The sequence below is a fragment of the Amblyomma maculatum genome, chromosome 1 (assembly GCF_055883805.1).
Source record: "Amblyomma maculatum isolate TAMU_Amacu chromosome 1, ASM5588380v1, whole genome shotgun sequence".
In the NCBI taxonomy this organism is placed as follows: domain Eukaryota; kingdom Metazoa; phylum Arthropoda; class Arachnida; order Ixodida; family Ixodidae; genus Amblyomma; species Amblyomma maculatum.
Window position 1 is genome coordinate 186083951 of NC_139344.1, and position 14997 is coordinate 186098947.

The following is a 14997-nucleotide window of genomic DNA, read 5'->3' on the forward strand; positions in this document are numbered from 1 at the left end:
TTCAAGCCTGTGGTGTCGGAATGCCGCGGAAATTTGCGGTAACAAAAATGATATGGCAGCCAGATTGACTGCTGGTTTTCTGATTGGTTTGGTGTTGAGTTTTTTTTTGTACTTGTGAGGTGGGTCTGAAATAGTGTTTTAGGAGGGACAGAATGTAAAATGAAGGTGTGAAAGTGAGCTAAATCTAATAATGCCAGGGGTACACTTTACAACTGCACCTAGTAGGCAGGAATCAAGAAGGAAAGCCAGTTGACACACCTCAGTTAAATGTGCAAAGGCCGAACAAGAGGCAAGGTTGGGGAGAGCTGGTGTGGTTGACTTCCAATCCTACCAAAAAAAGCAACATGGGGAGCTTGCTTTGTTGAATTTGTTGCTGCTGTCCTGCCTATGTCACTTATGTGGAAGGACGATTTCGTTGGTGGTCTTCCCTGGCGAGGCAACAATAGCGTGCAAGCTTCCGTGCGCACATGCATGAGACAGTTCCGTTTGCTAACACCAGCACCTGTTTTCAGCATTAAGGGAGTGAATATGCGAGTGAAGCATGTTGGCATTGATTCATTTTATTTAGAATTTTCTCGGTGTAAAATTTTGATTGCATGCTGTGGGTCTGCACTGGGGTCAGGAACGCATGATGAATCCATTTAGCCCTAATAATCAACAGGGATTAAGGCAGATTTCTTAGCTTTGTTATGAGTTTCTGATTCATGGAGGGGTGTTTGGAATGTTTGGAAATTTCGGTATTTTTTGTTCATCGGAGATTACAATGCAATGTTTGTGTGTCAAAATAGTGCTCACTAGTCTCATCTTGCCCTTGTGACTTCAGTTAACTTCATTTTGTTTTTGGCAGTACATTAAAGCTTGCATAAGAGCCAGTGTGTTGAAGACCACGCATGCAAGCACGTGAAAGAAGCCAGTAATCAGCGAGGCCAAGGAAAGCGGAGCGGGGAGGGGGGGAGGGGGGTAATTTTGAGCTGTTGGCGTCAATTCACATCAAATATATCAGTGCCTTTCATCCCTTCCGAAATTGTGTATAGTCTGCCTACCCCTGCCCACCCACAGTCACCATGGCGGATATCTATGCCCGCCGTGGTGAACATGACCTTTAAGTATCATTGCCAACTGCTAGATGTTGCCCCTAGATGAGCTAAACACATACATTCGCATATCTATTTGTTTTAAATATGTTAAGACCCTGACATATTTTTTTTTTTTAATCCAACATTCACCATCCAGTTTCTGTGGCAGTTGTTTTCTATCTCCCCCACAAATTTTTTTGGAACCACATTACAAAGGAACTAGTGTGTGGTGTCATGAAAGTGTGCTATTCTCATTGCATTGATAAATTGCTAAAAATGTTTGTTCTCTGCTTGATCTTGTTCCGCTCGTAATTCTTTGGCCTATAGCTCAGCTTGTAGTTTCTGCGTCTTATAACTGGCTTGACACCCTTTATAGGCTCATGAATGTAGACAGGATTTATGCTCCGCGGAGGTGTCGCATCGCAATTGTTAAGAAATGAATTGATTGATGAATAAAAGAATGGTTATATATGAGGTAAAGGGTAAAAAATGTGTTTGTGAGAAATTTCGTTGATGTGGAGTAATTATGATCCAGAAAAGCCAGTTAGGTGTCAAAATAACCAAGGACGTTAATATAGTGTGCAGGCGTCAAAGCAGCCACAGACATTGAAATTGTGCATAATACATCAAAATTGTGCAAAAAACACACACTCGGTAAAACAGCATAAAAAAAGGAGAAAATTGAGCAAAAAAAGAGAACAAAGGGAAAAAAGTTTAACAAAACTTGAAGTTGGGCTAGATGGTGCATTGTAAATTGACTGAAGATAAAGCGCACGGGAAGACACACACAAGAGAAGAAGACACAGGACACGCGTGTCCTGTGTCTTCTTCTCTTGTGTGTGTCTTCCCGTGCGCTTTATCTTCAGTCAATTTAAAAGGGAAAAAAGAACCAAATATGTGGAAAAGCGTCAGATGAGTGCAACAAGTCGCAGGAAAGGCTTTCACCTTACCACACATTCACACTGGCGACTTACGGAGGTCGCGCGGCCTCGATTTGTAAGGAGGGGGAGACCCGCGACAAGCGCTTACTAACAAGGACTGTTCAGATCGGCATGTGACTCTCTTCACAACAACCTCCTTTCCGAATGAGATTTGAACGAAGAGCTGACTTTCGAGCCTTTATGGTCTCTGCTACCGTGCTCTGGTTAGATCGATTCGGACTCATTTGGGGTATGAATATGTGCAGTTGTAAGCGAGGAAGAAGATCTTATAGTTATGCCCGTGTTTAGGGCTTTTTCGACAGCCAAAGCGCTCCAGTTTGACGAAGACGGAAGCAGCGGTGGTGTGTGCGCTGTTGTTTGCTGTCTCGTGAAATAGCAGATTACGAAATCGCCTCATGCCCGAGCATCGAGCGCATGACCAAGAATACGAGTACAATTGCGAATTAGTTAGCTTCACTCTCGCATTGATCATAACGTGTGCCCAACAACTGCGGGTGCAGTAAGTCGATCATGCACACGCGCGTATGCACTCATCAATTTTCCTGCCTTGGAAGGGGGCAAAAGCGCTGCGGATTGGCTCAGTAGTTATGCGGCTTGAAGTCACGTCACAAAAAGATCGGTCAGCGAACGACTCCCTCAAACTACCTGAAACGGGTCACTGGTGACTTGTTTGGGTCTCCCCCTCCTTGACTAATTGCCCCCTTTGTGACGAATCGTGTTGCTGCGAGTCGAGTCGACAGTGTGAACCAGCCTTAAGAGTGTCTCCAACAAATTTTTGCGGAATATGCTTTTTCTTGGGGTCCAGTGGAGCACAATCATACTATTTACTGTCAAAACTGAAAATCTGCTCAAGGGGCTCTTCTCTGGAAGCTAGTTGGTAGACCTGACTCCATCTGGCTTAGACAACTATGCACGTGGTTGGAGAAACCCACCACGTTGGCCGGAACTTTCCTTGTTAAAATCCTAGCATTGTCTGTAGAAATCCGCAGATAGACGTAAATCCGCAGATAGACGTAAAAGAGTGAGAACTTGGTGAACATGTGCAACTGCTCCAGACCGAGCTGAAATTGAAAGAATGCTGAAGTTCCAGACTCAAAGCTGCCTATTTCATCGTTCGAGACGAAGTTAGAACTCGCAAAGTTGTTTTCTGACTGTTTGCTACTGCTGTTATGAAAAAATTTATGGTAGAAGCAGTGGAATCACATGACCTACTGCGAATTATTAGCCTGTCCTGACGCAAGCGCCAATGCCAGTTCCGGTGACGTGTGATCACTGCGCTCCAAATAACCAGGTAGTGGTGAAAAAAAATTAGCTACACAAAAATCGAAACTACCTCCTAATAGGGGCTACATGCTCCAACACGTGTAGTTTGGCAGCACGTGCTAAACCATTGATCATTATTGATTGATAGCCAGTGGGGCAGTGTTGATAGTTTTTGTCATCTTGCTCTGTAGTCAGTCAGAAATGCTGATAATACTGCTACAAAAAGTTATAATTAGCTGATCCCAAATCTATTTTCTGCTTCGCAGCTGTTCCACAGCTCATTTCTGCTCCAAGAACTGCTACAAATCTTTTTTGGGCTACGAATTGAATCATATTGTTGGCTTCGTTATTTGACAGTGTTGAGCGGTGATAATTACCCGAAAATGGTGCCAGCTAGTATTCACTAGTAAGCTTTGACTGTCATGCCTTTTCTATCATATTTTTATCCCCTCTGTGTCCCGTAAAAATTTTTTGCTTTAACTTGTGTTTTTTGGAAAGAGCATTCTATTATGTGCATATTTTTTTTTTCACCAACTTGCCATAAGGCATGCTATAGAAAGTCATGCAAACCGTTTTTTGCCAGAAACTGGAAAAGTTTTGCTTTTAAAGTTTTCCATTAGCCACTTAGGGAAATCCTCTTCCCTCGTCGCCGACAGTCCTACTTTGAAGAATCCGTGTCCTTGACACCCTTGTCATTGCACAAGTCCACAGCAGGTAGCGAACGTCCTCCTCTGCAGCCGGTGTAGATGATTTCGGGCAGGTGGTCGGTCCTATGTCTTAGGAGTCCCACCAACACTTGACTGACGGGGTAAGGGCCGCCCCAGCCCTTATCCTTCTAAGGGATACCTCCTCCAGTCTAGTTAAGTTATTAGGGAGGGGGTAAGTGCATGACAGGATGAGGGCATGTGCACTTTTCCGCAGAGGGGATGCTAGGATGGGGACTACAGAACGGGCATCAAAAGGTAGCTGGGTGGATGCTGTATTAGTGTTTGGAGTTTGATGTGTGAGGTTGTCAATGTTTCTTTGCTCAGTGTTCTCAGGATTATCTTGTGTCCAGTGTATCTGGAAGCGCATCTTTGTTTCTTTATTAAGTGCATGGACCTCCTGTGTTACACAAAGTGTTTTTGTTACTCCTTTCAGTTGTTTTATGGCAGCTAAGAAGTCTGTATAGATGTGGGCTTTTGTTATGGACTCTTTTTTGTTTATGGCTTTCATTGCATCGCGGATTGCCTAAAGTTTCATTACAAGCGAGTCCGGATGTTCTGTTTCATATTCGTTATGTACGTTTAAATCTTCATGAGCCGGACTGGTACCTGTTGTTCTGCTGCCATATTCTATAATTGACGCATCTGTATATGTAATACAGGTTCCTGGGAGTACATCAATGAGAGGGAGAGATGCCGGCTTGTCTTTACGACGCGCTTAGTTGTTTTTATTCGTCGTAATAGTTGTGAACTCCAATGGAGGGGGGTCAGCCATTGTCACCGCATTTGTCAAGGATGCCATGGGTATAACATATTTTCGTTTTATATTCCTTGTTGCCTCTCGTTGTTCAATGAGTTCTGTAAGTGTGTTGAGCTGTGCATATTCCTAAGTATAGGGATGGGGGTACGTTTTGGTAAAGCAGTGATTGTACACATTGCGTTCCTATTTATTGTTTCCAATTCTGCCCACTATCGCCTCGTGAGTCTTTCGAACTGAGCTTGGTATAGTATCCTGGGCTGAAGCACCGATTTTGCAAAACAAGGCAAGAAAGGTGCAGTTCATTACTTACGCAGATGATGTCACATTCTGGTCTACTCATAAACGTCTTGAGACACAAAATCTTAATTTGCAAGAGGCCCTAAATACACTAGATGAGTACGTCTGTGATGCAGGATTGGAGCGTTCACCCCAAAGGTCCAGCTACAGTCATGTTGCAAACAAAAATGGAAGAAAACAATTAGCAAGGAAAAGAGTTCTGCTAAAGATTGGAAATCAGGCATTACAAGAGGTGGACGAGTTGAGAGTTCTTGGCCTAGATATTCATAAATCTGCAAAGGAACACAATGGCTTCATAGGATGAAAAAAGTTGAATTTGTTCTTTGTGCAGGTCGATTTAAAAGATCTAGCAGTATTTTGAGCAAATGATGTTATGACTTTCTTAGTGATGTAATGTCAATATTTTTTGCAGACGCTGATACAGTGAAAGTCCAAGTGCTAGGAGAGACGTCCTCTGGGGGCCTAACAGGAAGGTTGTTTGTGGACTGCAACAAAACTACCATCTGTCTTAATGAGGAGCTGATCAAATTGAAATTTGCCGTCCCACGTGTTGGTGAAAACAGTGAAGGTATGTGCTACTTTCCGTACAACATTACTGCATGGAATGGGCTATTTATTCTGTATACACAGAACTTTCTAAAATTTCGGTACTTCCGATATTGTATGCATATACCTTCGCATACAATGAATTTGCTTAAACAAATTTTTCTGATTGGAAGCGAAAAAATTTGTTCGCATAGCTTTAATGGAGACGTTCAGACTGCCATGTCACTCTGCATTCTGCACCTTAATATGTTGCATTAATAGGCATGTTTGTTGCATTGTTCAAGGAAAGATAAAAGAGCCACAGCACTAAAAGGTGATTACGCATTTACAATAATATGAATGGTTTCCTTGTTTTTCCAATTCGTTTTTCAATTAATGGTTTTTGCACAATTGCAATTTTGATTTTTGCATCTTTCACGGAATGCTCCCATGATGCTTTTGAATCATGGGAGGCCTGTAGCTGAAATGGCTGCACACTGGGGTTCGCTTGCATACCTTATCTTTGGCCTCAACCACAGCCGCCTGGATCAGTGTGTGCGTTGGGGTTGGTACGACCCCCCATTCGGACGGACAGGGCGGAATTGCCGAGAGTGGCATGGCCGCTCCCTCCGCCGCACCACAGCGTGCACCTCTGACCCCTTTAGTTCCACTGCTCTGGCTGCGCGCGATGCGATATGTGGCACCCCTTAAAATATCTCTTAAAAAGCGCTGCTGAAAGTTTTGCTCATGAAAAAAAGCACACAAAAGCGCCCATGATTCTGGTTAGCTTTTTTTATTTGTACTTTATGTCCCTGCCTTTGAGGATGACTCTGCCTGAAGCGAGTACACTCGTCAGCAAAGTTTGTGTATTTCTGTGCATCCAAGTGTAGCATTTAAATGAAAACTATACAAGCTTGAGAAGACATTCGTGCTCCTAAAAGGATTACCACGACTGGCTGCTGAGGCAACGCAGTATTTATTTTCTGCGAATCCGCAGTACCTAAAATTCACAATGCCTACATCATTGTAGCTTGATTAAATGATTTTATAACTGTCAAATTGTATTTTAGAAAACGAGAAATAGGATTAAAAACTTGGGAAATAGAGATGCAGTCATGGCAGCCTTGCACAGAAGCAGTAGGACTTTTTGACGGGTTAGTTGATACATGATCTTGATTCTCATAGCGCTGACGAAACACCACAGGAAGAACAACACAAAAGGACAGAAGCGCAACTTCCAACTTTAATGAGCAGAAAAGGAACCCAGGCACTCTTTTATAATCTCTGGTCAGCATGAATGTGCGATAACCCCCACACTAAATCAGAAAAAAAAAAAAAAAAAAAAAAAAAAAAAAAAAAAAAAAAAAAAAAGAAGTGCGGGGGTTATCGCACATTCATGCAGACCAGAGATTATAAAAGAGTGCCTGGGTTCCTTTTCTGCTCATTAAAGTTGGAAGTTGCGCTTCTGTCCTTTTGTGTCGTTCTTCCTGTGGTGTTTCGTCAGCGCTATAAGAATCAAGATGCACAGAAGCATGCTGTGCGACATCAGTGCATGTTACAGGTGGTCGAAATTTTGGGAGTCTCTCACTGCGGCGTCTTTCATAGCCTGAGTTGTTCTGGGATGTTAAACCCTAAAAAACAAACAAAACCAAACCAAATCATTACTTGGGAAAAACTGTTTTTTTTTGGGGGGGGGGAGGGGGGGGGGGGGGGGGGACAGCCGTCCATCATTCCACCGATCAGTCAATGAAAGCATGCGGCCGCCCGCAATCATGGAGCCAGCTCTTAGCATCGGTTGCTACAAAAGGTGTGCTTGGTGGTGATGACAATTAGGCTGGCTGCCTTGTGACATGGCACGGGTGCAAGCTCCCATTTTCTTCCAAGCCAGAGTCACAACCAATCCTTCGCCAAAGGACGCAGCAGCCTGGCAACAACAGCAGCGCATTTGCTCTAGTTTTTTTCACACGTACTTGTGCACTGCAATCGACACAAGCGTGGCGACTTTGTTTTGGAAGCCGAAGTTACTTTCTTTGAAGGGTAGGCATGAATTATCAGTGCAGCATCCAGTGGCAGGAAAAATGGAGATGTTGCAGCAGACTTCCACATCTCACAGAGCACGCTGTCAATGATCCTGAAGTCGAGAGACTCTAAGCTCTTTCTTCGGGGACATCCGTGAAGCGTAAAAAGCTAACGCAAATGGCTCATGAGGACCTTGAGAAGGCTTTCTACATGTGGTTCCTCGATGTGCGCGCAAAGAAGATGCCATTCAGCAGAAACATGCAGCAGCAAAAGGCACTTGGCTAAGCCTGTATGCTGGGCATCGATGGCGATGGCGATGGCGATGTGGCCGTACCCTTTTCAACGGGCAATCACACCAAGGGATCTGACCAAAAAAATCGTGAAAAGAAAAAAAACTTAAACAGAAAAAAAAAAAATCTCAAAAAGATCTTCCTTTTTGTTTTTTCCTTTTCTCGCAGCCTTTGAGCTGTTGAACCGCACTTCACATTCACTCTTCACTCTGCCCTCGCACTTGACCCTGTCCAGCCCACTGGTCTTACTGCTCCTCGCGTCCGCCACAACTCAGCCGCCTTTTTGTGCACTCCAGAAAAGCCCTCAAAGACTAAACATTGCTCACACTTCCGGATAAGTCTGGCTCGCCACCGCCACCACACTGCTGGTGCCTGAGAATCCAAGCACGAGGGGTAGTGACTCTGTGCGAGGGGCAGGGGTCGTAGCAGGTGCTTCAGTCTCCTCCTCCACACCGCAGAAGGCGCAGTCTGGCAAGCACTCGTGAACTTTTCTCTCCACTTGCGCGTCCTCAGAGCTCCACACCATTTCTCCACCAGTACCGTGCTCACCGTGGAGTTGTCATACCACGGCTCCGGGCCGATCCCTGTCTTCTGTACGCTGTACAAAGCCAGTGATGGCTTCGCCTTGAGCACCCACGCTGCCGTCTCCGCTTCTTTCACTGTTTTTTTCTGGCTTACCGCAGGCACATCTGAGAGGCATGCCGCTGGCAGGTGGTACCTTTTCTGCAACTTTGCTGTCCACCTAGTTCACTTAGTCGAGATCCCAACGTATACGAAGTGAACTAGTATTTGATGTGCCAGATTGTTCTCCGGAAGTCGCGTCTGTCTGTCCTCATAACTTGCCCTAGCTGCCGCCTCCCGCGCTACTAATGAGGACCATCCAGCTTCCCCCTGGGTTCCCTCCACTGCCGTGTGTTTCGGTACCCCTAAGGCCACCCGGCCGACTGCTCTCTGCTGTCACTCGAACACCCGCAATAGCATACGTCGGAGCCGGCACCGCCACCATCTTCCACCGGGCTGTGGTCACTTCGTACACCCACGCCCACAGCGTCGACGACCCAAGACACCCTTATAACGTGCCGTTTTTCTCGGCATTTCCCTTTCATGTTGGTCCAAGGATGATTTTGAAAGCCAGCTCAGGGTGGCTGACCCGTTTCAAGGCCAGGCATGAAATCGTCGCTAAAGTGCTGTGCGGCGAGCCAGCAGACGCCGATGCTGCATCTACTGCAACTACTGTCAACTACTGTGCCGGAATTAATGGAGAAGTATGCCACATCAGACATCTACAATGCCGATGAAACGGGACTTTTCTACGAGCTCCTTTTCTTCAAGACTTTTCACATGAAGGGCCAGCCATGCAGCAAAGGGAAACATAGCAAAAAGTGTGCGACTGTGCTCTTGTGCTGCAACATGGACGGGTCTGACAAGCACTGTTTGGCAAAAGTGCGTGGCCGCTGTGCTTCAAAGGTGGCAAGAGCCTGTCCGTCGAATATCTTGCCAATAAAAAATCTTTGATGACACAGGTCAGTTTCAAAGAGTGGCTAACCGCCTTTGACCGTGACATGACGGCAAAGAAGCGTGAGGTTTGTTTGCTCATTGACAATTGCTCGGCACATAGCGTTAAAGATGTTTAGCTGCAAAGCGCTGAAGTCAGATTCTTTCCGCTGAATTGCATGGTTTTAATCCAGCCGTTGGATCAAGGTGTTATCAATAGCGTTAAAAGCGCTTGTCGACGGCAACTGATTCAGCGGCTGGTGTTAAACATCGACACCAGTTGGGCAAACATAGTGGATTTGTGCATGGCTGTACAGATGGTCGCAACAGCGTGGATGGCAACCAGGCGCAGTATCATCCACAACTTGTTTTACGCATGCTGGCTTTCACTCTGATGCTGTTGACAGTGATGTGCTAGCTCACGAGGAGCTGAGGGATGAAGCCATAATCAAGGGTGCTCGCCACAGCAACACATCATCGGATGATGACAGCGACACAGGATTTAGCACCTCCATCTGCATTAAAAGTGATGGAAGCATTCGATATGCTCCGCAGATTTATTGGTGCTCACCGCGATGAAACTGCTCTCAGAGTGCGAAAGTCGCGCCACTGCACTCAAGGCAAAAAAAAGCAGAAGCTGACCAACTTCTTTGAAAATAAATTATGTTTTAGGACTATGTTCAACCTGACAGTGTTTTTGGGCTGTTTTCGCGTCGGCGAAATTTTGCTTTAAATTTAAACACAAAGTAGAAGAAAAAACAATGTGCCGATGGTGGGAACCGAACCCACGAGCTCCAAATATCGCGTCTGGTGCTCTTCCAACTGAGCTACATCGGCCGCTGTCCCGCCTGCTACTTTCTTGGTTATTAATGTTGTCTGTATACGAACCTTGAGAGTGTTCACCATAGCTTACGGGGGTCTAGGTTCTGGCAGTCTTGAAGCCATAAGTAGCGTAAGAGGGTTCTAGCACAGCTTTCGCCCTCGCTCTTGATCATGTTCTATGTGACGCTGGTGGTAACACAGGACGTTCCACGTCCGCCGCTATGGTTGAGGGTAGCGCTGGTGAACACATTAATACCCAAGAAAGTAGCAGGGGGGACAACGGCCGATGTAGCTCAGTTGGAAGAGCACCGGACGCGATATTCGGAGGTCGTGGGTTCGGTTCTCACCATCGGCACGTTGTTTTTTCTTCTACTTTGTGTTTATTATCTTTCCCCTAAACAGTTTACATTACTAATTTCTGTGATTATCCAAGTCATAGTTAAAAAAAAAAGAGACAAAGTACAATCCCCAATGCTTTCCTTGTGCTCGCCGACTGTTGGCTTCTTTCCTTCATGTATTATAAGGATGTAGACATTTTGTTTTATTCTTCAAGCGAAGAAGATAGTGATGATGTTTACACAGTGAGTCTGAAGCGGAAGAGTGCAGCAAGGAGACGTTGGCCAGCTCCCGCGATGGTGCCATGTTATCATACAGACTGCAATCTGAGCTACTTTGATGTGAACTATGAGGAAATGGACGAGTGTGCACAATTATTCAAAGCATATCTTTTTTCAACACTTTCTCTGACATTTATTTACTTCTTTTTATATCACACCTAAACGGAGCCACATATGGTGTATTACCGTAGGCGACACTACTGTACATTTTTTGCAATTATTTTCCTTTTTTAAACGTGTTATCGAAGCATTTCGAGTTGTAAAAAAAAAAAAAAAATGGGCAATTTTGGAACAGAATGTTTTTTTTTTTTTTTTTTTTTTTTGTATTGAAGCCTCTAAACCTGATGAGGCCTATTCCCCTGAGTGCTTTAGGAAAAGCCTTCTGTAACCAGCACAGCATAAATGCAGTAATATCTCTGTCACAATTGGGGCAGGATTGAGCTCTGCATGGCCTTCGGCAATGAACTGATGCAAGCCCTCAGTCCGCAAGGCTGGCTTCACCACATGACAGCCAGTGTACTAAATTGTGGCTTTCCTCTGTGACATCAGTGGAAAACATAAAATCATGGAAAGGACCATGCAACCCACAAGCGCACCACTCATTCACCTCTTCACACAGTTTTAAGCTGCTGCCACTGCCAGTAGGTGCCCAAGGACGCTCAGCCGACCCGGCTCCATGCCAAGAAAGTGATAAGGAGATTAGTTCATTATGGGAAGGGCCACTTGCAGAAGTGCTGCACGCAATTCATTATCTACCATTCTTCTGAACGGGAGTTAAATTTTTCAAGGGGTTAGTCTGACAGTTGATATAAGCAGTAATTCAACATACATTGAAATCTCATTGATGCAGTCTCGGTTAATGTTTTTCGGTATAATACAGTTACTTTTTGTTCTCGGCTGGCACCTTGTAGAGACAGTGCAATTTTCTACGGCTAATGAGATCCTATTTTCACTTGGGTTTAGATAGCACAATCGTAAAAATACCTATAAAGTAAACTATATTATGGTTTCGAATTTCCTTCTAAGAGTCTGTGAAACTGTATTAGTGGGGGCAGGGGGATAGTAGACATAGTAATTGCAAAGCTCACGGCCAATGTGTTAGTACTATTTGCTTGCTTAATGAGCTCCTCTACACTTTTCTTGTTTAATTTTTTTTATAAATTTGTAGCTTAGTATCCGAGTTTTGTGCCCTTGCTTGCTGTTGCTGTCTGCAGTGCCCCCCAGCCAAGCTGCTGCGCACTGTGGTGCAGATAACTATGTTTTGAAGAGGTATTCTGCAGTACTGATGCTGTGGGCGAAATTGGCAGAGCGCCAAGATTTAGACTCTTTACGGCTTCGTAGTGGTTTGGAGATGAGAAGTGAAACGGCAACCTGTTTCTGCAAGTATATTCTGCTTCTGGACATAGAGAAACAAAGTGTAACACAAAAATGTATGGTTGGTTTCTGATGTTTAACGTCCCAAAGTGACTCAGTCATTGAGAGACTCCTGAAAAATATGTTTAATTTTAGATTCTTTTGAGAATTGTACCAAGATTCCACTATGAAGTCAAATCTCATAAAATTCAACTCCTGTTAAGAGTATTAAAAAAGCAAAAAACAAGAAAAATTTGGTATAGACACCAAATTTTGATCGCATTTTTCTTGTTAATTCCTTTGTATGGATCGCCCCGTGGTTTTCGCCTGCTGAGACCGCTGAATAATATATAATTGGATTTTCTTTTCTCACTAGTTTTGGTTTTAGCAGCAGAGAGATGGCTGTAAGACACAAGTATAGGTCACGCGAAGCGGGAAAAACAAACCTATATAATCTCTGACTCTTCACTTGTTGTGATTCCTGTTTTTGAGGCAGGCTGGCTTTAGCATTTTAGTAAATTGAAATGATAGAGGAGTGATCATGTTGTTTTTCTCACCCCTCACGTGACCTACACTTTGGTGTCGCAGCCTTCACTCGGCTCTTGAAACCGAAACAGTTGAGAAAAGAAATTCAATTATAAATTGTTCAGTGGTCGTAGGGGTCGTAGATTCCTAAACCTGAGTAATTCGAAATGCAGGCTGAATGTTGGTGTGCATAAAGATGTTTTGGTCCATTCATGTGGTGCTAACTTTATTCAGTTTCATTTTTTTACCTTCAGAGATGGTGTTACGGGACGAGAAGACGGAGATGACACTCGGAACTGGCACAAGGCAACAGCCTTTGGTGAAAGAAACACAGATTGACAGCAGCCGACGCCTTTATATGGAAATTCAACGCAATGTAGCCACAGCAGCATTGAAAGATGTTTACGATGATATCATGGGCATGGCTTCCAAAGAGGTTGGCTTTCCTTTAGAAGTGTCACGACCAGAGTCACAAGAAGTGTCACCACCTCCATCTGTTTCTGATAATTGTAGTTCCCCTACACAGTGGTCATCCTCATCGTCTACCATTTCCATGGAGTCATCCTCAACAGATTCCGATACATCTCCTACATTGCCTGGACTTGGCAGGGGCCTTGCCTTATATCTGCAGCTTGATGAATTGAGAAGTCCCGGCTTATTGCAAAAGCCTGATGTAGTAAGCAGCACAAATGATTTAGCAGAAGAATCGAAGAGCCCTGTGCTTGGCCTATCACCTGATGTTGTACATTGCACTCCTACTCCAGTGGGTTTTCTGTCTGAAAATGCTGGCACTACAGACGGCACAGCTTCTGTGGCATCAACATCTGTGCCACCACCACCACCACTTGTTGGTAGTCCAGAACTGACATCAGTCTCTGACATTACTTCCAAGCCTTTTGTTACAAGTGCCTCCAGCAGCGGACCACCTAAAGCTCGTGGTCGTGCTCGATTCAACCAGTCATATCTTGTTATGAAAGCACAGTATGATCCGAGCATTAAGGTGAGGCCACCTAGGGCCAGCAGTTTTCGCTTTAGTCAAGAAATGCAGGAAGCAGGTGCTACGACGGAAGAGGATGGAGTGTCTGCACAGGCCAAGACTTCTGATTTTTGTGGCATGGGAAACCCAGGAAACACTGACTCACCATTTTATCATCCTGCAGGGCGAGGCCTTGCGCTTGGGCATTTAAAAGCAAGATCTGACCGTACATTTCCACTACCATTTGGAAATGAGCCTTTGAAGCTGCACAAGAGTGCCGAAAGTGACCATAAGCCTGCACCTGTATGTATGGACGTTTGCAGTAGCTCATCAGGTACAGTGAGCAAAGCACAGAGGCTGAAGGATCTCCTGCAAAGGCAGAGCCGTCCACTGAATAGAGCTACTCTGGGAGGCCTTCCCTCATTGACGTCTCAAGCTGGGGAGGTAAGTTCTGCCAAGTCATAGGTGACTGTTGTCAGTGCATGTGGCAGTTTACGTAATGGAACAATAGAGGACCTTAGTTCTTTTGTTCTCATACCCACATAATGTACAAAACCTTACTCAGTCATGAGAATTTACTCAAGATTCTTCCAAAACCACTTTCTCGTTTTCGAAACATTGTACGCCTTCAGGTTAGTTTTAGGCACCTTTGCACTGGTGCCCTAATTAAAACATCTCTTAAATGCACACAAGTGGCAGTTATGAATAGAACATTACACTACACTTCTTACATGTCTATCTGTTTCTGGGACCTTTGTTGACAAGGGGGGGAGGGGGGGGGGGGGGGGGGGCTCTGGATGCTTCTGGGGTAACTTCTCTAGCATAAAACTTCATAGTTTCCTTTATAATGCAGAATAGTGGTGGTGAAGTGAATCAAGGGTAGGTTTAAAAGAGTGCCAACAAAAATGGCTGAACCTTTGTAAAATGGTAAAAGCTAAATTTTTGTGTTCATATTTGAAAATGGACTTTTATCGACCAGCACATAGCAGTGCGTTACTCAATGATTATTTGTGTTATTTTAAGGCGCTTTAATGGTTCATACTGTCGGCGTTCGTTCATCTGGTCACACTATAGTTATCAATCAAATGACGCCATCAGAAGAATAAAAACCCTATCTCCATCGGGAATTGAACCTCCATCTCTTGAATACCCAGCCAGGTACTTTAACCAGCTGTGCCACACCCGGGATCGTGAAACGCACATCATAGTTCTCCCCGTGTACCGTGAGGAAGGTAGTTAAAAGTAAATAAATCCTATCTCCACTGGCAATCGAACCTCCATCCTTTGAATCCCCAGCCGACCGCTTTAACCAACTGCGTCAAGCCCGGGATCGTG

At 44.6% G+C, this 14997-nt stretch overlaps 1 protein-coding gene across 3 annotated transcripts in view; it reads left to right on the forward strand.

Moving 5' to 3' along the window:
• The window catches only part of LOC146205123 (uncharacterized), a 168637-nt gene that overhangs the window by 40811 nt on the left and 112829 nt on the right, over positions 1-14997 (forward strand). For all 3 annotated transcript variants that reach the window (XM_084589816.1, XM_084589818.1, XM_084589817.1), the window contains exons 8-9: positions 5454-5609; positions 12941-14106. In XM_084589816.1, the coding sequence (XP_084445942.1) occupies positions 5454-5609; positions 12941-14106 (1322 nt within the window). The remainder of the gene's footprint in view (positions 1-5453; positions 5610-12940; positions 14107-14997) is intronic.